The 21,831-nt window shown below is 46.1% G+C and overlaps 3 protein-coding genes across 10 annotated transcripts in view; 2 read left to right on the top strand and 1 right to left on the bottom strand.

Moving 5' to 3' along the window:
* The first annotated feature begins 4 nt into the window (after window positions 1–4).
* C1QBP (complement C1q binding protein) lies at window positions 5–8,892 on the top strand. The gene is made up of 6 exons (XM_054459460.2): window positions 5–2,076; window positions 2,651–2,801; window positions 5,942–6,035; window positions 7,898–7,993; window positions 8,249–8,371; window positions 8,509–8,892. The coding sequence occupies exons 1-6, from the start codon at window positions 1,845–1,847 to the stop codon at window positions 8,656–8,658; spliced, it is 846 nt and encodes a 281-aa protein (XP_054315435.1). The 5' UTR covers window positions 5–1,844; the 3' UTR covers window positions 8,659–8,892.
* Window positions 8,893–8,957: 65 nt separating this feature from the next.
* RPAIN (RPA interacting protein) lies at window positions 8,958–21,606 on the bottom strand. 8 transcript variants are annotated; one of them, XM_054459463.2, is made up of 7 exons: window positions 21,413–21,606; window positions 20,246–20,416; window positions 18,886–18,946; window positions 15,619–15,730; window positions 15,406–15,469; window positions 13,471–13,611; window positions 8,958–9,129 (listed from the first exon to the last, which is right to left on the bottom strand). In XM_054459463.2, the coding sequence occupies exons 1-7, from the start codon at window positions 21,491–21,493 to the stop codon at window positions 9,100–9,102; spliced, it is 660 nt and encodes a 219-aa protein (XP_054315438.1). In that variant the 5' UTR covers window positions 21,494–21,606; the 3' UTR covers window positions 8,958–9,099. The 8 variants fall into 8 exon arrangements, 6 of the variants coding, with proteins under 6 accessions (XP_054315438.1, XP_054315439.1, XP_054315441.1 ...); XM_054459464.2 differs by lacking the exon at window positions 13,471–13,611; XM_054459462.2 differs by lacking the exon at window positions 8,958–9,129 and having other exon boundaries at window positions 9,136–13,611.
* NUP88 (nucleoporin 88) overlaps window positions 21,569–21,831 on the top strand; it is a 33,923-nt gene continuing 33,660 nt past the window's right edge. Inside the window, exon 1 of the mRNA XM_054459453.2 lies at window positions 21,569–21,696. Coding sequence (XP_054315428.2) covers window positions 21,585–21,696 — 112 coding nt within the window. The 5' untranslated portion in view covers window positions 21,569–21,584. The remainder of the gene's footprint in view (window positions 21,697–21,831) is intronic.

The raw sequence follows: 21,831 nt of genomic DNA, 5'->3' as shown, positions 1-21,831 counted from the left end.
TATGATGTGTGTGGCTTGTTTCTTGGGTCTCTTTTCCGTTATTCATAGAAAATTATTTAGAAAATATTAAGTGTTAGTCTTATCATGAGTTAGTAAGACATACCTTCTTAGTAGCTTGTATGTCCTGTATATCCTGGGAAGGTAGGATTGTTGATTCTTAATCTAAATCTGAACCCCGTCTTTGGGTTATATTAATTTACTGGAGCAACTCACAGAACTCAGGGAAACACATTTACCGGTTTCATACAAAAGATATGACCAAGGATACAGATAAGGAGATGAGCAAGGTGGGGAATGGGAAGAAGCTCCCAGCCTCCATGCCCTCCTGGGCCACCACCCTCCAGGAACCTCCATGTATTTAGCTATCAGAGGCTCTCCAAACCCTGTCCTTGGGTTTTTATGGAAGCTTCTGGACTTATCTAAATGATATAAGCCGGCTTCTTGTCCCCAGAAAAATGATGTTCCATTAGAACTTGGATGCAAGGTTGGAGGTGCAGAGATGGAAGGTCACAGAAATTAATCATGGATCTTGCCCTTGAGGATGTCACAGTCTAGTCGGGTTCAACCTGGTTAAAGCAGCAATGCTAGGAGGTTCCTGTTGAAAAGAGAATGAAGCACATGGGCTGGGTGTGCACAAGCATGAGTTCCGAGCCGAGCCGTGGAAAAAAGGTTCTAGGAAGGCCTCTTTCAGGAAAACCGTCAGACTTTGCTTTGCTCTCACAACACAACAATCAACACAGAAGACTTCTGTGACCAAACGTTTGGGTTTTTTCCCTCCACACTAAGCAGCAGACACCAGCTGGGTGTCCTCCAATTCAATCCCAACAGTATCTACCTGGAGATAGCGTCAGATCCCATAGGTTGAGGGCTCAATCCCCAAGACCGCCCCCACCTTCAATGGCAAGTCTGGGCCTCCGAAACTTCCGACCAACCCGCTTCAAGTTGGGGTTCCCACGACCCCCCTCTTTGGGTTATATTAACTCACTGGAGCAGCTCACAGAACTCAGGGAAACACATTCACCGGTTTCATATAAAGGATATGGCCAAGGATACAGATGAGGAGCAGGGTGGGGAATGGGAAGAAGCTCCGAGGTTCCTTGCCTACCCTGGGCCACCACCCTCCAGGAACCTCCACGTACTCAGCTATCAGAGGCTCTGCAAACCCTCTCCTCTTGGATTTTTATGGAAGTTTCTGGACATCAGCATCCCTTCTCCCAGGGTATAGGGTGGGACCTTCTCTGGGAAGGGACTTAAGACCCATAATCAGAAATGTGGGAGGAGATTAGAGTCCTGCTTTGGGGCAGGTAAAAGGAGGGCAGGAGAAGGGGAGAGAGAGTCTGTTTCCTGAGGCCTAACACACCCAACATTATCACAGAACACTGTATCAAGGGCATGGGAGTTAACGATCCAGGAACTGTGGGTGAAAACCAATAAATATATATATCATAACACCACAGCCTCCTAGAGGAAAGTGACCGTGAAAGGGTCTGGTGAGAGCTGGCGGGAGACAAGAGTGCATTCCACGCAGCCCAAAAGCCTCGCGTGCTTTGAGAACTGTACGTGGAAAGTGGGTAAGCGGCCACTAGAGGGAATTAAACAGCTTCGGACAGCGGACTCAGGCCAGCGCAGCAAGAAACCTCCGGAATCCGGATTCGAGGCTTTCCGGGCTGCACCAGAGGTCTGCAGCAGAGGGCGCGATTCCGCCCGCTGGCCTTAGGTCTTCAGAGCGCCGGCGCGGGAAGCGCTTCCGGGCAGGGGCGGGGCTTCCGGCCGCGCGTTAGGTCGTGGGGCACCTAGGTCTGGGTCGTCGTTTGCGTCTGCACGTGTTCGCAGTCGTTTCAGCGATGCTTCCTTTGCTGCGCTGTGTGTCCCGTGTGCTGGGCTCCTCCGTCGCCGGCCTCCGCGCTGCCGCGCCCGCCTCGCCTTTCCGGCAGCTCCTGCAGCCGGCGCCCCGGCTGTGCGCCCGGCCCTTCGGGCTGCTCAGCGTGCGCGCAGGTTCCGAGCGGCGGCCGGGCCTCCTGCGGCCTCGCGGACCCTGCGCCTGTGGCTGTGGCTGCGGCTTGCTGCACACCGAAGGTGAGGTTTAGCGGGCCGGGGGTGTGGTTTGCGTTCCACAGAGGGAAAATGTAGACCAGGAGTGGGGCCTGCAACCGACTTCTGAGGTCTGGGACATTTTTCCATTGATTGGCAACCAGTGGGTTAAACCCACGTATGATCATATTTCCCCCACCTCCCCTATCCACTGGTTTCATTTTCTGTTGGTAGGGGGTGAATAAGATTAAATACTAGAGAGGGTACCTTTATCCTTAGTCTTATTCTATCGAAAGTGGACCTTTGGGAAGGCCCATGGTCGTGGTTGAAAATAGCATAGTTATATCGTTTGGCAAGTGGAAGAGGATTGGAAATTCTCCTGCTTTATAGCGGAAAGTGGTAATGCGTTCATTGTTGGAAATCACTTTTCCAGAATCAGGCTCAGCTTCCTACTAATATTATGGTATTTTTACAGATAAGGAAACCGAGGCTTCTAGAGTGACGGTAATAGCAAAAAGATTAGAAACAGTCCAGGTTTCTGGCTGCAATAACCTGGGTAATAGTTTTATGTTTTAGACTAACTGGCTTTCCTTTTTATGTATCTGGATTTCTTTTCCAGGAGACAAAGCTTTTGTTGATTTCCTGAGTGATGAAATTAAGGAGGAAAGAAAAATCCAGAAGCATAAAACCCTCCCTAAGATGTCTGGAGGTTGGGAGCTGGAACTGAATGGGACAGAAGCGAAATTAGTGCGGAAAGTTGCCGGGGAAAAGTAAGTACTGGTCTGGGGATCCCAGAGCAGCAACTCCCTTAACCTTGCAGGACCCGTCCTGGGTCATCCCCAGAAGAGCCTTGAGTTCAGGTGTGGATACTTTGATAAATGGGTTTCAAGAGAGTGAAGGATTCATTTGGACAACTTAATAAGCCCCAAGCAGTCCATTCACTGAACACAAATTTGCTGTGGGCTGGTTACTAAGGAGACAAAAATGTAGCGCAAAAAAGTACTGACAGAATCAGTTTGATCTGTGATTTACAGCCCTGATAAAATAGGACGCTGCTCTCTAATGTTTAGCATGGGTGAAAATGAAAAATGTGTAACTTATATGTAACAGGATGGGGTTACACTGTAGTAAGGGCTGCCATCAGAGGCGGGGAGTTTGTGACGTAAGTCAGCTCCCCCACTATCTCCTAAACTGTTAAAGTGTTTACACTTTTCTGCATTATAGTCATCCATAATGTCATTACACAGGTAAACATTTGGCATCTTCCAGATTTTTAAATTGAGGCTGGGCACGGTGGCTCACGCCCATAATCCCAGCACTTTGGGACGGGCAGATCATGAGGTCAGGAGAAAATCCTGGCTAACACTAAAACCCCGTCTCTACTAAAAATTAACTGGGTATGGTGGCACGTGCCTGTAGTCCCAGCTACTCGGGAGGCTGAGTTAGGGGAATCGCTTGAACCTGGGAGGTGGAGGTTGCAGTGAGTCGAGATCGCGCCACCGTGCTCCAGCCTGGGCAACAGAGCAAGACTCCATCTCAATAAATAAATAAATAAATTGAATTTCCTTCATAATTGACCTTATGATGTGTATATAATTCTTTTTTTAAATCACAGCTTTCATGAGATTTAATTTAGATGGCATACAATTTACCCATTTATTGAAGTTTATTAAGTGGTTCTTAGTCCTCACAGAATTATGCATCGGTTATCACTACCTAATTCTAGAACACTGTTGTCATCCCCAAACAATACCTATTAGCAGTGACTCATTATTCTTCCCGCTAGCCACCCCAGGTAATCACTAAGCTACTTTCTCTATGGATTGCCTCTTTTGGACATTTCATATAAATGGAGTCATACAATTTATAGCTTCCCCCCCCACCCCACGGAGTCTTGCTCTGTCACCCAGGATGGAGTGCGGTGGTGCGATCTTGGCTTGCTGCAACCTCTGCCTCCCAGGTTCTGACAATTCTCCTGCCTCAGCCTCCTGAGTAGCTGGGATTACAGGCGTGCGTCCGGTTAATTTTTGTATTTTTAGTAGAGACTGGGTTTCACCATGTTGGCCAGGCTGGTCTCAAACTCCTGACCTCATGATCCATCCGCCTCGGCCTCCCAAAGTGCTGGGATTTCAGGTGTGAGCCACCCTGCCCGGCCTATTTACCTTTTTAATTGTTGGGTTGTAAGAGTTAAGTTTTTCTGCGTACAATTATCTTATCAAATTAATGATTTGTAAGTACTGTTTCCCATCTTGTGGGTTTCCTTTTCACTTTCTTGGTAATGTCCTCTGACACAAAAGTTTTTAATTTTGAGGAAGTTCAGTTTACCTATTTTTTTGGTCGCTTGTGCTTTTTAATTTATTTTTTACTTTGCTTCTAATTCACCAAGTGCAACTTGTGCTTTTTTAGTGTCACAGCTAAGAAACCACTGCCTAACCCAAGGTTGTGAAGATGTATGCCTTAATTTTTTCAAAAAGTTTTCTAGTTTTAGCTTAGTTTAGGTCTGTGATTCATTTTGAATATGGTGTGAAGTAGGGTCCTGATTTTCTTGCCTGTTGCATAGTGTGTTTTTGCCCTACACAGGTCAGTTGTGTCTCCTGTAATCTCACCTAAAAACCATTCACGCAAGGTTTTCATAGCTATTTGGGGGCCATTAAAAATAATGCTCTGATGAACATCATTCAATTTCTGTGCCCAGGAGCTCAGCTTAGTCAGCACAGTTGGAATTAGACAGATTTTGTCAACCTCAGACTGCCTGTGTTGCCATGGAAAGGTGGCTTCCTGGCAGAGCAGCTAGTTAGCACAAGTGGAGGGGCCACACTTCATGTACTTTTTTTTTTTTTTTTTTTCCTGAGACAGAATCTTGCCGTGTTTCCAGGCTGGAGTGCAATGGCATGATCTCAGCTCACTGCAACCTCCACCTCCCGGGTTCAAGCAATTCTCCTGCCTCAGCCTCCCGAGTAGCTGGGATTACAGGCCCACACCACCACGCCCAGCTAATTTTTTTTTTTTTTTTTTTGTATTTTTAGTAGAGATGGGGTTTCACCGTGTTGGCCAGGATGGTCTCGATCTCTTGACCTCGTGGTCTGCCCACCTTGGCCTCCCAAAGTGCTGGTATTACAGGCATGAGCCACTGCGCCCAGCCTTCATGTACTTTTGTATGGAATGGTGCCTGCCAGAGTTGCATAGCCCAGCAGTTCTGGTTCTAAACCTTATGTCCCAGGAATTTTGACTCAAACTTTGGAACATGATTTGTCAGGTGTGGATTCTTGCACCTTAAAATTGTCACTAGTTGGTGTCTCTGGCCTGCTTTGTGACTATGAAACTTCCCACAAGTACTCTAAGGGATGACTCTCTACTACAGCCTTTGTTCTTTGTGAGGCATCCCCTTCCCGGGTCCAGGGCTGCTCTTGGTGTTTAGCAGATGCAACCCTCCATTGCTTCTTCCTTTCCTTGCAGGGCAAATTTTCTGATGGGGAAAGTCTCTTAAAGGGGCTTCTGTTCCATCTCACCAGCCTCTTAGGTCCTTACTTTGACCAAGGGTTCCCTGGAAAGACCAGGGTGGGCAGTGTCAGCTGGCTGTGGCCGTGAGATGCCCAGTCAGCACATGGCAGTGAGCCCTGGGGTACTGGCCCTGTTGGGAGTAACCCATGCATGACTTGTTTGGCTGAGATAAACTGAGGCCAGCTTTGGCTTCCATCAGCTGGTACATGGTAGGCACACTTCAGACCTGCTGAGTCACTCAGGATTGGATGTAGGCACCCAGCCTAGTTTGAAGTTCTGCATATAATTCAGCCAGCTAGGACACAGACATTGTTTCAATACGCCTTTTTAACTGTAGCAGACTTCCACATTTACGTGTTAGCCTGCTCAGTTAAAACCATGCCTTGTCTGTTTTCTCTTGCCGTTTTAGAATCACTGTCACTTTCAACATTAACAACAGCATCCCACCAACATTTGATGGTGAGGAGGAACCCTCGCAAGGGCAGAAGGTTGAAGAACAGGAGGTAAGCTTAACACTCAGCTTTTACCTCAGTTCTGACAGGCTGTCCCTGGGGCTTATAGGAGAAGCATTTTTCTTTGCTCTTTCAAAAAAAAAAAAAAATTCCTCTAAGGCCAGTCGCATGGCTCATGCCTGTATTCCCAGCACTTTGGGAGGGCAAGGTGGAAAGATCCCTTGAGGCCAGGAGGACCAGCCTGAGTAATATGGCAAGACCCTGCCTCTACGAAAGCTTTAAAAAAAAAAATTAGCCGGGCGTGGTGGTACATGACTGTGGTTCCAGCTATGCAGGAGGCTGAGGCAGGAGGAATCAGTGGTTTCTGGCCAGCTTTAACAGTACTGTAGTCCTCTTCCTTTTCCCAGGGGCCGAATATGTTGCCGTCTGCCTGCTCAGGCTTAGTTTGGCAGTGTTCTCTTAATGGAAAGGAAATGAAATGGTCTCAACCTTTCCCGTGATAGGGAGTTTTTTGTTGTTGTTGTTGTTGTTGTTTTTGAGACAGGGTCTCGCTCCGTTGCCCAGGCTGGAGTGCAGTGGCGCGATCTCTGCTCACTGCAGCTTCCACCTCCCATGTTCCAGCGATTCCCCTACCTCAGCCTTCCGAGTAGCTGGGATTACAGACGTGTGCCACCATACCTGGTTAGTTTTTGTATTTTTAGTAGAGGCAGGGTTTTACCATGTTTGCCAGGCTGGCCTCAAACTCCTGACCTCAAGTGATCCAGCCGCCTCGGCTTCCCAAAGTGCTGAGATTACAGGGGTAAGCTACCATGCCCGGCCTGTGGGGAGATTTTTTATATTGGAGGTTATCATTTGGTGTGTTTGTATGTGAGCAATGTTCCTAACATATCAGTCACAAGCTGGTAATACACAACAGCCATTTAACCAAGATAAGAATGCCAGGGCAGGCCAGGCGTGGTGGCTCACGCCTGTAATCCCAGCACTTTGGGAGAGCAGATCACAAGGTCAAGAGATCGAGACCATCCTGGCCAACATGGTGAAACCCCATCTCTACTAAAAATACAAAAATTAGCTGGGTATGGTGGCAGGCGCCTGTAGTCCCAGCTACTCGGGAGGCTAAGGCAGGAGAATCGCTTGAACCCGGGAGGCACAGGTTGCGGTGAGCTGAGATCACACCACTGCACTCCAGCCTGGCGACAGAGCAAGACTCTGTCTCAAAAAAAAGAATGGCAGGGGCATAAGAGACTTTAACTGGATCATGCCTACTCTTCAAACATTTTAGGAAGTGCTGTGCCCAGCCAAGTAACCAGCCAGTATGAGGGCCACAGAGTCCCTAGACCTTCTGCCCAAGAGCCATCAGTACAGTGTTAGGTCATGACCTGGTGTGGACGGCACAGCTCTCTGGTGTGCTGCTTTCCCAGCCACCCCAACTAACATCTCCCTGACATTGGACCCAGTCTGCTCCCAGAGCTCCGCATCAGAGGAAAAGCTGCTGCTGTTATTTAGCCATAAGGATGGCCAGGTTCCCCAGCCTTTGACCCTGGTCCCTTATGAAGACTCCTGGAACAGTCAAGCTGGAAAGAGATCTTGAAACTTCAGGAAAGCTTTGCAGTGTACGGGTGGAGGAAAAGGCTTGGAATGTTAAGGGACTGATATAAACTCAGTTAATTGGCACATAGCTGAGGCTGGTGTCCAGATTTCTTCATTGAAAACCCAGTGTGTTATTTAAACAAGCAGGGTGCCAACAGAAGTGAGATAAAGCTCTTCATTTGGGAATAGTATGGCATAAGACTATTAAAATGGCTACACAATATCCTAATAGTGGTGGCCATCAGATACTCTGAACAGAGATCCTTGATCCAGGCATCCATCTCCTTCCAGCAGTGGCATGTACTGACTTCTTGTTTCCCCAGCCTGAACTGACATCAACTCCCAATTTCGTGGTTGAAGTTATAAAGAATGATGGCAAGAAGGCCCTTGTGTTGGACTGTCATTATCCAGAGGATGAGGTATGCAGGATGGAGTGCTAGCCCCTTGGCACCCCCGGGGAACGGTGTGTCCTTTGGGAACTTAACTGTCCCTATTTTAGCAGAAATTTAAACACTTTCTAGCTTAGACCAGCCCAGCAGGGGGAGAGAGGTGGGGAGTGAGGGAAGAGGGTTAAAACCTGATGAGTTTCGTGCTGTCAGTGGCCCCCTTTCTTCCCATGAGTCTAGCTTGTCCTGGAGAACCCTTCAGTTTCCCCAAATATTGTTTCTTGTCAGGTTGGACAAGAAGATGAGGCTGAGAGTGACATCTTCTCTATCAGGGAAGTTAGCTTTCAGTCCACTGGCGAATCTGAATGGAAGGATACTAATTATACACTCAACACGGATTCCTTGGACTGGGTGAGTGCTTGATAAGATGGTGGAAGCTTTTGGGCCTTGGAAGGAAGGGTCCTAGCCTAGTTCAAGGGGAGAAAAAAGCATTTTAATGTTCATTACAGATTTTTTTTTTTTTAACTAGTAAATGTTGTTCTTTGCAGGCCTTATATGACCACCTAATGGATTTCCTTGCGGACCGAGGGGTGGACAACACTTTTGCAGATGAGTTGGTGGAGCTCAGCACAGCCCTGGAGCACCGGGAGTACATTACTTTTCTTGAAGACCTCAAGAGTTTTGTCAAGAGCCAGTAGAGCAGACACGCTGAAAGCCATAGTTTCATGGCCGGCTTTGGCCAGTGAACAAATCCTACTCTGAAGCTAGACATGTGCTTTGAAATGATTATCATCCTAATATCATGGGGGAAAGATACCAAGTTTAAATTATATGTTTTGCGCTCTCATTTATTATCATTTTTTCTGTACAGATCTATTATTTCTAGATTTTTGTATAACGCGATAGACATAAAATTGGTTTATCTCCTCCAAGGCAGTTTGTCTTTTTCTATTCCTCCCCCTTCAACCTGCGTCACAAAAGACCAAGAACAGAGATGTCGGAAAAGTTTTTTTTTCTTCAGTATTGTTTAAAAGTTTCAATACAAAGTAAGTTATAAATAAAAGGCTTGTATGTACAAGGCTCCTCAGAGGGAATGAGTTGTCTTCAACCCTGTAGAATGATGTGAGTCCAAGCTGGCTCTAGAGGATCACAGCCCAAGTATCACAGGCCTAGGTTTAAACAGGAAAATAATTAGCTTAAATTGTATTCTAGTCATGAAAGATATCTGATATATAGTTAAAAGTTGTAATCAATGAGAATTCTACACATTAGATGAGGTCTCCTGAGTCTAGTTTCAATTAGTTCAGTAGCGTAGTTTGTCATGATGACCACCCCTCTTTGGCATTGCTGGACCTCTGTCCTGCAGCCTTCAAACAACTGCCGTGGGAACCATCAGCATCAGTAGTCTTCAAGCTAAGATCAAATCCTGTAGATGAACTAATCAAACATCCTCACCATCAGGAAACCACTGACCAGAAAGATTGTATTCAAACTCAGTGTCTTGGAGCTTTTAGAGCCCAGCAGGAAGATGAGACTCCAAATCTACACAAGACTGAAGCAGGTATGTATCATAGGGGAGGTGCAAACCATGCATGATCAGTACAGGCAGAAAACATGTCTTCCCCTTGATCTGTAATATGATCAGTAAGCACCTGAGTGTAAAACTGCCTCCGGATTCCTTGGTGGCTCAGCCCCTCCACTATGCTAAGGAATCCAGTCTGTCCTTAACCCATTTATGCTGGAGGTTGCAAATTTTTTGTGTGTGAAAAATCAGACCTTGGCGATGACCTTGAGCAGTAAGGGATCAATAACTCCCACAGGCTTAGCGTTCCAATAATGAAACAGTAGGCATAAATGGGTTACTCTTGTTTCTTACCACTTCCACAGGTAATATATTTGGCTTTCTCTAAAAGACACTATAACTCTGCTAATAGGCGGTTTAGCATATTCCATCTCATGACCACCACCTGAGCACCATCACATCTGAAATATTCCTAGTCTTGTAATAGAGTGGAATCTCTGTAACCCACCCCTATCTTCCAACACATCCTCAGCCATCAGTCCTGAGCTTCTCTACATCCTGACCTCACTGGATTCTAACACAATGGTCCTTGATTCTCCCTTAAGTGAAAACCAAAGGTCTAGTGGAACTAGAGCATTCCAAATGTCTACCTTTCCAAATGTTGAACTCGGGACCTACAGAATACAATTTTGTCTTTCCCCCTCCTTTTTTTTTTTTTTTTTGAGGCACAATCTCACTGTCACCCAGCCTGGAGCGCAATGGCGCCATCTCAGCTCACTGCAACCTGTGCCTCCTGAGCTTAAGCCATCCTCCCACTTCAGCCTTCCAAGTAGCTGGGAGTACAGGTGCGAGCCACCACGCCCAGCTAATTTCTGTATTTTTAGTAGAGATGGGGTTTCAACATGTTGCCCAGGCTGGTCTTGAATTCCTGGCCTCAAGTGATCCTCCCACCTCAGCCTTCCTAAATGCTGGGATTACAGGTGTGAACCACAGCACCTGGCTGTGTTTCTCATGTTTGCTGTGACCCCCACCTCCCCTCACTTACCCAACAATGGTCTCCCTGCTCACCCCAGAGCCGGCACTGTCAACTATGATCTCCAAGACTGCTGCACAGCACTCACCTTCCAAACCTCACCTCCCACTTAGCTTCACTGCTGCTCTGAGCCACAGGGCACTGACGGTTAGGTGAGTGGATAACTGGGGTCCATAACAATTATATGCTGAGCTGAAGCTGTGCACTTAGCAATTAGGCCATCTTCCACTTACCTTTTAATTCCCCTTCTCATCCCCCCACCAGCATTTGGTCTTTCACACTCAAGGGGACTTTCATACTCAAGGAGCTGTAGACTTCAGCTCTGCTACCATTATAATCTGTGTGGATGACTCACTGTTCACCTTACTAAGAAGACAGAAGCCAAAGCCAGCTGACCTGTGCCTCAACTCTCCTCCCTCCACCTTAACTCATTTGTACAAACATATTGAGCACCTATTTATTAATATATGCCAAGCACTGGAAATAAAAATAAATATAGGCCTTGCCCTCAAGGACAAAGACATGAGTAGGTAACTGCAACACTGTTACAGGTGACATGGCATGAGGAACGGCAGAAGCCCAAGGAGAGACTGGCCAGTTCCCCTCTGCCAGCCCTCATTAGGTTTATTGAGAATGGTAACACAGACTCCAAAGGAATGGACTTCTCAGGCTCGCCAATTCTTTTTTTGTTTGTTTTGCTTTTTTTGAGATGGAGTTTGGCTCTTGTTGCCCAGGCTGGAGAGCAGTGGCGTAATCTCTGCTCACTGCAACCTCCGCTTCCTGGGTTCAAGTGATTCTCCTGCCTCAGCCTCGCGAGTAGCTGGGATTACAGGTGTGTGCCACCATGCCTGACTAACTTTTTGTATTTTTAGTAGAGACAGGGTTTCATCATATTGGCCAGGCTGGTCTTGAACTCCTGACCTCAGATGATCCAACTGCCTCAGCCTCCCAAAGTGTGGGGATTACAGGCGTGAGCCACCACACTCGGCCACCAATTCTGTTTTTGAGACAGATTCTCACTCTGTTGCCCAGGCTGGAGTGTAGCAGCACGATCTCAGCTCACTGCAACCTCCACCTCCCGGGTTCAAGTGATTCTCCTGCCCCAGCCTCCCGAGTAGCTGAGATTACAGGCACCCACCACCATGCCCAGCTAAGTTTTGTATTTTTAGTAAAGACAGGGTTTCACCATGTTGGCCAGGCTGGTCTTGAACTCCTGACCTCAGGTGATCTGCCCACCTCGGCCTCCCAAAGTGCTGGGATTACAGGCGTGAGCCACTGTGGCCAGCTGAGACTGGCCAATTCCTTGTGAGGAATCAGGCTGAATGAAGTACATGGCATATTGTAGCGCTCGATAAATATTTGTACAAATGATCCTTAAATGTAGTGGGAGGAGTCAAAGTCATTCAGACAGAACAGCATGAACAACAGCACAGAAGCCTGAAAGCACTGCATATTTGAGCATCTGCTACCAGTGCTGGATTAGCTGGAACAGAAGGGAACACGGGCCTGCAGTCAACAGGAAGTAGTGAGGGGTTTTATTTAAACTTTCACCTGCTGTGTCTCTTTCCATACAAGCTGATGGAAAATGGCATCCTTCCACCAAGGCCTGAGCCTGGAGCAGCAAACAGCAGGGGCACTGGAACCACAAAGACTTGGGGTCTAGCACCAGCTCTATCGCTTATTAGTAGTAAAATTTTGGCCAGATTACCTCACTTCTCTGAATCTGTTTCCTATTCCTAACAGGAACTATCCTCTCCCTCATGAACCTAATGCTCCAGCTAAGTAGAACAAGATGCTCTTTGTATACACTCCAGTTTCCTGCTTCTCTGCCTTGTTCTTCTATGTGGGGATCTTCCACCTAAGCTCTACCCCCACAACTCACCCGATCTCCATGTCTGTCCAGATCGATTCCGTGCTTCAAGGCCAAGTTAAATGCCTCCTCCAGGAAGGTGTCACCATAAAGGAGATCACCCTCCTGTGAACTCCCATAAGGCCTCCTTGTGCAGCTCTCCAGGGTACTGCCTGTTTATTCTGTTCTCTGATTACCAACCCAAGGCTTGAGCTGTGAGAGATGTGTATTTCTCAATTTTAATGAGTCCTCAATTCATTGTTTTTTTTAATGAATGAGTAGAATACCTATGGAAGAAACTTGCTAAAGGTGAAATGGCTGTTACTAGGCAATGCTGCTCATAATAAAAATGGCCTCTGTAGGTTAACTGCATTTGGAATGACGGCCATGAAGGAATTCTAAATTCCCAGTGGAAGGCCATGGCTATGAACTTCCTGAAGTACAGTGTGCTCTAATCCCAAGGCTCCCCCTGCCTGGGATCTAAAAGCAATCATAATATGTATCATATTGGTTTTATGTGTGTTTCTGTGATATATATACACATGTACATACATACATACACATATATGGAAATGACATGGATTATAAGAGATACTGGTTCCTATAGCACACTTCTAAGACAGGTGGTTCCCTTACCCACTTGTGTTCCTGGCCCTCACACCTCAGTTGTCACTCAGGCTAGCGACTAGCCCTTGGACCTCTGTAAAAACTCCACTGACAGACAAACCTAATGCTGCCCTGCTATGCTTCTGCCCTGTTTCCTTCTGCAAAAGCGGTGCCAGCATGTCCTATCTGGGTCTTATGTCTATGAAATGACCAGCTGAATCCAAAACCACTACTACTGATCTAAGAAGAGGTGTGGAGCCAGGCGTCCTAACTCCCAGACCAATCCTCTTGCCATGATCCTGTGCTGTGTCTTCCCTTCTTTCTGACTGGCCTTTGAGTCGAAATGACTTGTTACCTTCACTTTTCTATGGAAGTAAATTCCTCAGATAATAAACTGCATTAAACATTTACCTGTTTCTAGGTCATTATTTCTATCAAGGTGGGAATAAAACCAACCACAGGTCCCGCTTTCCACAGACTGGGTCCCCGGAGAGGCTTACCAGACAGCTCATAAGAAGACTGGACTTTTCTTCTGATCCTCCAGTGACTGAAAATTCAGGTGTGTGGGGACAATGTGAACTGTGCTCATTTATACTACCTTCTAAACAGGCACGAAGCTTCTGCTCTGTCAACTCAGAAGACTACAAAATAAAAAAGTTCAACCTCCTCTCAGTGACTTCATAGCCAACAGATGGAAAATCCTCATTCCTCATGCCAACCAATATAACTGTGGCTCACTGTGATGGCTTGACTCCTTGGAGCCTTAAAGACACTCTTGGGCCCACGACTGTACCAAGATCTCTTAACCCATCTCCATTTAACTGCCTCTCCAGACTAACCAACGCCCTCTACTCCTGCTGTCAAACACACTGATGGCCACTCATGGCAGGAACAACACTCAGAGATTGTAGGCTACTTTCCAGCCTCCCTCTGCCTCTGCCCTCACCAGCTGAGTGCATCCTTACCAACAACTAGCAGTATATGCTCCCGGGTCTGCCTGGGTTACTTGAACTTGCTACTGTAACTCAGTAACGCTAATTACTTGTTATATAAATCAACGATACAAGGGAATGATAATGTTTTATTTTTATAATAATAAGTGGAAAGTTTAGGAAACAAAAAGATGAGCTGCTTAAAAAAAAAAAGAAAGAAAGAAAGAAAAAGAGCTATAGAATTAGGTAAAAGATGGGGAGGAAAAATTCCTAAGTTGTATACTCAGTTTCTTGATCCACTTTATGGAATTAAAACCGGAAACTCTGGACTATGTATTATAGAAGTTGTTTATGTAAAAAAGGTGACTCGGCCAGGCGCAGTGGCTCACGCTTGTAATCCCAACACTTTGGGAGGCCGAGGTGGGCGGATCACCTGAGGTCAGGAGTTTGAGACCAGCGTGACCAACACGGTGAAACCCCGTCTCTACTAAAAATACAAAAATTAGCCAGGCATGGTGGCGCGTGCCTGTAATCCCAGCTACTCAGGAGGCTGAGGCAGGAGATTCGCTTGAACTCAGGAGGTGGAGGTTGCAGTGAGCAGAGATCGCACCACTGCACTCCAGCCTGGGTGACAGAGTGAGACTCTGTCTCAAATAAAATAAAAAATAAAACAGGTGACTCAGCTCTCCAATCAGCGGGGCCCCACTCAAAGGCTGGCAAATAAATTTATGTGTTTGAAACTTACCATAAAACATTTTATTTTTATAATTTGCCTCTTTAACCAATTGCTCAATTAACTGGCAAACTCGCAGTCCCCATCATGACAAATAAAAGGGCTTTTTCTGTATTTTAAGATTACTGAAGGCCAGGCGCAGTGGCTCACGCCTGTAATCCCAGCACTTTGGAAGGCTGAAGTGGGTGGATCATGAAGTCAGGAGTTTGAGACCAGCCTGGCCAAGATGGTGAAACCCCATCTCTACTAAAAATAAAAAAAAAAATTAGCCGGGTGTGGTGGCAGGCACCTGTAATCCCAGCTACTTGGGAGGCTGAGGCAGGAGAATGACTTGAACCCACAAGGCAGAGGTTGCAGTGAGCCAAAATCACGCCACTATACTCCAGCCTGGGCGACAGAGTGAGACTCCATCTCAAAAAAAAAAAAAAAACATTACTGAAGCTTAAACTCTGAATTAGGTATGTCTTCATATGTAGAAAGTTTTATGAAACGTCAGATACAGGCGTTTCCGATCCCAAGCTGAGGTCTCCATAAAAACCTTAAGTGGTGGTGGTTCTCCAGGGCCCTAAAGGCTCTCATGTGCACTGTCTGCCAATTTTCATGCTGTAGATATTCTCACCATGGCTGATTTAAGCTACCAATGTGACACCACTGAACATAAAACTGGGAAGAAATATGCACAATGGGCTCCAAGCCAGCACTGGAGGATCTTCAAGAAAGTAGATCCGTGTGGGAAGAAGTATCATGAAATCTGTGTGTGGAACACTCACATGAGATGGGATGAACAGGCCACACTGACACACCACCACACCGCTTGTGATTCTCAGGTTGTACCTAGAAGCAGAATTAGGATCCCAGAGCATCATGGCCACCAGACCTGGATCTCCAAACCTTTTCAGGCAACAAATCTGGGGGGAGAGTCCACTCACCTTGGAGTGGGGAATGGGAACGAATAATGCTGAAAAGGTTTTAAAAACTCTTACTTTGTACATACAGGACAGATGAGTGGGTTTGCCTCCCACTCAGCCAGCATGATGCTGAGACACTTTTCATCAAACTGCAAGCTCTTCTCATACTCGCTGATGATGGACTGCTCTGCAAGGCAAAGGCAGTTGGAGGGCTTCACCATGTTTCAGCTGGCCCTGTATTTAATTCTAAGCTTCACTGTCAAAGGCTTCCTTCACACAAGGGAAAGATTTGGGCAAGACCACAATACCAATCACTGGTTTTTATGCTCTCTCAGGCTGGCTTCATCTTGCTGGATCCCTCTCCCTCCTCTCTGTCTCTTTTGTGAGCACAAGAGGTGAAGCAGGCTAAGGGCCGAGGAGACAATTTTCACACACATCTCCAGAGGCCATAGGAGCACAGATACAGAATGTCAGGGTCCCACAGGCAACTAAAGAAAGTTGACAAACAGAACTGCTTGCTGGCCGGGCACGGTGGCTCACACCTGTAATCCCAACACTTTGGGAGGCTGAGGCAGGCAGATCACTTGAGGTCAGGAGTTCGAAACCAGCCTGGCCAACATGGTGAAACCCATCTCTACTAAAAAACACAAAAAATTAGCCAGGCATGTGGTGCACGTCTATAACCCCAGCTACTCGGGAGGCTGAGGCAGGAGAATCACTTGAACCCGGGAGGTGGAGGTTGCAGTGAGCCGAGATTGCGCCACTGCACTCCAGCCTGAGTGACAGAGCGAGACTCTGTGTCAAAAAAAAAAAAAAAAAAAGAACTGATTTCTGATGCCAGGACGACCCTGCTGAGTCAAAAGAGATCTGTTTTCCAAGTATGTCCACATACTTGGAATCTGTGTTGTTCAGAATCTGTGTGCTCATTCATTCAGCAAACATACAACAGTACCTAGTATGTGCTAGTCACAGGGGCACAAAGATGAAAAAGACTGTCATTGTTGAGCTCACAGTCTAGACATTAGGGAAGGGGTCAAAAAACTAGTCATGCTTATTTGTTTATGTAGTGTCTATAACTGCTTTTCCACTAAAACTGCAGAGTTGAGAAATTGTGCCAGAGACCACATGGTCTGTGAAGTCTAAAGTATTTGCTATCTGGCTCTTCACAAAAAGTCTGCCAACTTCTGCTTTAGAATGTTCCTTATGGCTGAGTACAGCACAACACAGTAAATCCTTGTCACTTCAGACTTATTAGTTAAATATGCCCCAAAATAAAACATTTGGTGAGGCTTATGTTTCACCACTAAGATAGGTTTTGTAGGTGGGGGAAGGGAAAATCAATAAAAAAAGATGATAACTTAAGGAATTTACAGTCTAACCAGAGTCAACAGCAACAGTCATTAACAACTAACACTTGCATGGCACTTATGTGTCAAATGCTATTTTAAATCCCTTACATATATTAACTTCTTCACTATTATTATCCTTATTTCAAAGGTGAAGAAACTGAGGCACGGGGAAATTAAGTGCTTTGGTCGGTGCCACACAAATTAAAGTAGTAAAGCCAAGTGAATCTTAGAGGTATGACTCAAGAGTTTGTGCTCTTGCCTCACCATAATAATAGCTGTTGATTATTGAAAGCTCTGTATATGCCAGACAATGCACTAAGTCTTCTACACACGTTATTTAAGCCTTACAACAAATTTATAGGGTATTATCTCCATTTTACAGGTCATAAAAATGAAGCCTAAGGCTGGGGGCCATGCCTCATGTCTGTAATCCCAACACTTTGGAAGGCTGAAGTAGGAGGATGGTTTGAGTCCAGCTGTTTGAGACCAGCCTAGGCAATATAGTGAGACCCTGTCTCTACAAAAAATAAAAAAAATGAGGCTAGGCATTTTGGCTCACGCCTGTAATCTCAAAACTTTGGGAGGCTGAGGTGGGGGATCACTTGAGACCAGGGAGGAGTTCGAGACCAGCCTGGGCAACACAGTGAGACCTTGTCTCTACAGAAAAATCAAAAAATTAGCTCGGTATGCTGGTGCACACCTGCAGTCCCAACTACTCGCGAGGCTGAGATGAGAGGATTGGTTGAGCCTAGGACGATGAAGCCACAGTGAGCCATGATTACATCACTGCACTCCAGCCTGGGCAACAGAGCAAGAACCTATCTCAAAAAAAAAAAAAATACATAAATAAAATAATTTTTTGTCTTGTTTTTATCATCTTTAGCTAAAAAAAAAAAAAAAATTAATAAAAAAAAATTAGCCAGGGGTGGTGGCACACGCCTATGATCCCAGCTATTCAGAAGGCTGAGGTGGGAAGATCGCTTAAGCCCAGGAGGTCAAGGCTGCAGTGGGCTGTGATCACGCCACTGCATTCCAGCCTGGGCAGAGACCCTGTCTCAAAAAAAAAAACAAAAACAAAAACCAAACAAGGCCTAATCAAATCAGGGCTACATGGACAAATGACCTAACTATATAAGGTACAAAATTATGCTCTCTACACCGTGCTATGGACACCTCCCTCAAGGAGTGGATGCTCACAGGCCCTGGGGAGTTAACAGAGAATGTGGCACTTAAAATGAATAGGGCAAGGGATCAGACCATGCACTATCACTGTATCCTGTAAAATGGCAGGTTTACTTTTTTTTTTTTTTTTTTAAGTGACAGGGTCTCCCTCTGTCAGACAGGCTGGAGTAAGGTGATAAAATTATAGCTCACTGTAACCTTAAACTCTTGGGTTCAAGTGATCCTCCTGCCTAAGCCTTCTGGCTGAGGTAGGCTACAAGTATGTGCTACCACACCCAGCTAATTTTTTTTTTTTGCTTTTGTAGAGACAGGATCTTGTTATGTTGCCCATGCTGGTCTTGAACTGGCCTCAGGCAATACTCCTGCCTCAGCCTCTGAAAATGCTGGGATTACAGGCATCAGCCACCACCCTCAGTGAACTATTAACCCATTAATAGAGAGGCAGGATGGTAGAAGAAACATGGGAACTGGATTCACACAACTGATTTTGCTTCCCATCTCCTCCACTTACTAGCTGTATGACCTGCATGAGAACACTACCTTCTGTTCTAATACTACTATCTTACAGGGCAGTCACATGGAGAAAACAGCATCATTAAATGAGAAGTTCTTAGCACAAAGCCTAGCACCCTGGAGACCCTTATTATTGAGAAGCTAGACAGCCAAGATGTCGGAGTACAAAAGGAGCCTTTTGGACACTTGACTGATGGAGGTAGACAAAGGGGACTTATAAACTAATCCTGAATGGAGGAAAGGTCACAGCATTCGAGTAGCTAAATACAGGTAAGGAAGGACTACTACTAGGGGTTACCTTGGTTGATCAGCTCCTGTTGAATTTCCTCCAGCACAGCCAGGTCTATCAGCTCCTCCAACTGGAAGAAAAAGGGGAGGCATCAGAAGTTTGAAGTATTAATCACCAAACAAGCCCCACAATGATTCATACTTGGAGGCTGGCTTGAAGAACCCAGATTTACTGGACAAAATCAGTCCAGTCCTCCGGCAGAATATGCTGACAGTGGGGTAATGCTGTCATGCTGACAAGTCATCAACAAATGACCCAACTATCCAGTGACAAAATAATGGTACCCAATTTTGGAGAGACGATATAGGGTAGCAGTTAGGTACATACCAAGGCTACGTAACCACAGGAAAAGTTCCTAATCTCTGCAAATCTCAGTTTTGGTCTCTGTAAAGTGGGAATAAAATCTGTCTAAGAGGGTTACTATGAGTACTAGTTGTGGTGATATAAGGCAAGCATTGGTGTATTGCAGGACACACAAAAGCCACTGAATAATGCATCATTATTACACAGTGCGTTGATGGTTTCAAACAGTTGCCCACATTTTCTTACACAGTCCTTACAATGCTGAAAACATTATCTTCTCATTTTATAAATGTGAAAACTAAACCTCAAAGAGGCAAACTGAAGTTAACAGTCAGTAGCCAAACCAGGATTTGAATTCTGGAACTCCTGACTCCGAATCCAGTGTTCTTCCTGATACACTATAAATGATTTTCCTTTCCACCCATGGCTCCCGACGCTGGCTGAGATTAGAATCCGAAAGTTGCTGGAGACCTTTTTAGAAAGAGATTCCTGACATGGGCAGATCACTAGAGGTCAGGCGTTCAAGACCAGCCTGGCTAACATGGTGAAACCCCATCCCTGCTAAAACAGAAACAAAATTAGCCGGGCATGGTGGCACACATCTGTAATCCCAGCTACTTGGGAGGCTGAGACAGGAGAATCGTTTGAACCCAGGAGGTGGAGGTTGCAGTGAGCTGAGATCTTGCCACTGCACTCCAGCCTGGGCGACAGAGCAAGCCAGAAAAAAAAAAAAAAAGAGAGAGAGAGGAAGAGAAAGAGATTCCTAGCCTATTCCTACTGAATCATAATTTCCAAGGGTGGAGGCAAGAAATGAAATTTCTTTCTTTTTAGTTTCATAAATGATGACGCTGCAGTGATGAGCAGGTCTACGGTCTGGTATTTCAGAACATTTCATCTAGACAAGTCTAACATTAACGGTAGAAAAGCCTGGGTTAAAGGCTGTTGAATTCTAAATGGGGGTAGGGGAATGGTGGGTTTAGAGGACTCAAGTAAACAAATAAAAGAGGACACGAGCCGTTCTTGGTGGTGCAGTCCCCCTCCCTGAAAACACACAGCCCAGCCTGACCTGAGCCAAGTCTTCTGGACAATTCTCCACTGACTGCAAAGCATTCCACTCTTCTTCCATCACCTCTTGCACTAGAAAGCTGTTCTGAGCATTCCCTGGCCCACTGCTTCCAGCCTGGCGGTACCTGTTTAGGAGCCTGTCCCGGCTGTTTCTCATTCTCTCCAGGCATCTCTGGGAAAAAAGAGCAAGATTGGGGGAAAAAAAAAGCATTTCTATTTTTAAAAAACACTCAGTTGAGAAAACATTAAAGAAAGTTTATAGACACAAAATTTCAATGATAATATTAACTAGTGTTACTTTTGCATATTCCTCTGTAGAGATACATAAAATTACAATTCTTTGTACATGTATTTACATAGAACCATATTTTTTATTCTAGCTTGCCAGTTTCCTTAATGGTTGTGTGCATAATATCTCAGCATCCAATGTCCTATTACAGAACATTTATATTCCTTCCAAATTCTTGCTACTCTAGATATGGCTGGGTAACGGCCTTCCTGCAGAGCAGCGTTTCTGAACTCAGGGAGGTTTTGTCCCCCAAGGAACGTTTGGCAATGCTTGGAGACATTTTTGGTTGTCACAATTCTAGTTATAGGACTATTAGCGTCTAGAGGGTGGAGGCCCGAGATGTGGCTTAAACAGCCCTCCACAACATATAAATATCTCCCTCAAAATGTCCATTGTCAAGGCTGAGAAACTCTGCTATATCTGCTGTGTTTCTTGCGTCGGGTTACTTTCTTGGACGTTACTTACTAACAACCACACTGTGTTCAAGAAGAGGCCAGAACTGAGGTGGAGCCCTCTTCTAAGCCTCAGTTTACTACTCTCTAGAACAGAAATCATCTCTATCTCACAAGACGAACGTAGACAAAGTGCCTCTCTCGGTGGCCACCTCCGCAGCAACAGTAAGTAGTGTTATTGCAGAGGTGCAAACGGTGATGTCATGACCACACTTTAAATTCAAAACAAAATCGAATCCAAAAACAAAGCTTTCTAGGACTGGGCCGACCCAGGCTAATCCCACACTCTACAGTCAGGAGGCCTGGGTTTGACCAGACCAGGCGCGCTGCGGCACCTGCTCCACGGAGCAGGGCTAAGGCGAAGGCAGGGAAGACGGCGGTCGCCGGGACGATCTAGGGCAGACCACGGCGCAAACCCCACACCCACCTGCCGGAAAGCCTCTTTCCAAGGCGGCGAGCCCACCAGTTTGTACAGGGAGCGGCGCGGAGACCTCAACGACTCCGCCATCTCCTCTTCGCGGGGCACAACGCCGCAAGACCCGTCCCCTGGCAGCGCGCACAGACCCCTGGGAGGTGTAGTTTCCGGGTGCAGACCGCGAATGGATCGCAGCGTATTCTGGGAAGTGTTGTCTTATCGACCGGCCCCACGTGGAGACAGATTTAGGCATCCAAGCGAAATGTGTGAGGCCAGCCCGACCTGCACTGAGGGAGGTAAGTCTTGAGGGAAAGTTCTGGATGCCTGGGTTTACCCAGATGGGGGTGTCCAATAGGCAATTAGATACACAAGTCTCAGTCTCTACCCAGGTGCTAGATTTCCAGCAGCACCACCATTCTGTTGACTTCTTG

The sequence above is a fragment of the Pongo pygmaeus genome, chromosome 19 (assembly GCF_028885625.2).
Source record: "Pongo pygmaeus isolate AG05252 chromosome 19, NHGRI_mPonPyg2-v2.0_pri, whole genome shotgun sequence".
Classification (NCBI taxonomy): domain Eukaryota; kingdom Metazoa; phylum Chordata; class Mammalia; order Primates; family Hominidae; genus Pongo; species Pongo pygmaeus.
Note: the sequence above shows the minus strand (reverse complement) of the source record. Positions and strands in the feature narration are given on the sequence as shown.

Bases quoted from the DNA above. Each gene is read 5' to 3' on its own strand.
- C1QBP (XM_054459460.2), top strand. From the start codon at position 1,845: ATGCTTCCTTTGCTGCGCTGTGTGTCCCGTGTGCTGGGCTCCTCCGTC. The intron at 2,802-5,941 runs GTAAGTACTGGT...TTGCCGTTTTAG, and splicing joins CGGAAAGTTGCCGGGGAAAA to AATCACTGTCACTTTCAACA. The intron at 8,372-8,508 runs GTGAGTGCTTGA...TGTTCTTTGCAG, and splicing joins ACACGGATTCCTTGGACTGG to GCCTTATATGACCACCTAAT.
- RPAIN (XM_054459462.2), bottom strand. From the start codon at position 21,493: ATGGCGGAGTCGTTGAGGTCTCCGCGCCGCTCCCTGTACAAACTGGTG. The intron at 20,417-21,412 runs GTGGGTGTGGGG...CTTTTTTCCCAG, and splicing joins GGAAAGAGGCTTTCCGGCAG to AGATGCCTGGAGAGAATGAG. The intron at 18,947-20,245 runs GTCAGGCTGGGC...TTTTTCTTCCAG, and splicing joins GTCCAGAAGACTTGGCTCAG to TTGGAGGAGCTGATAGACCT.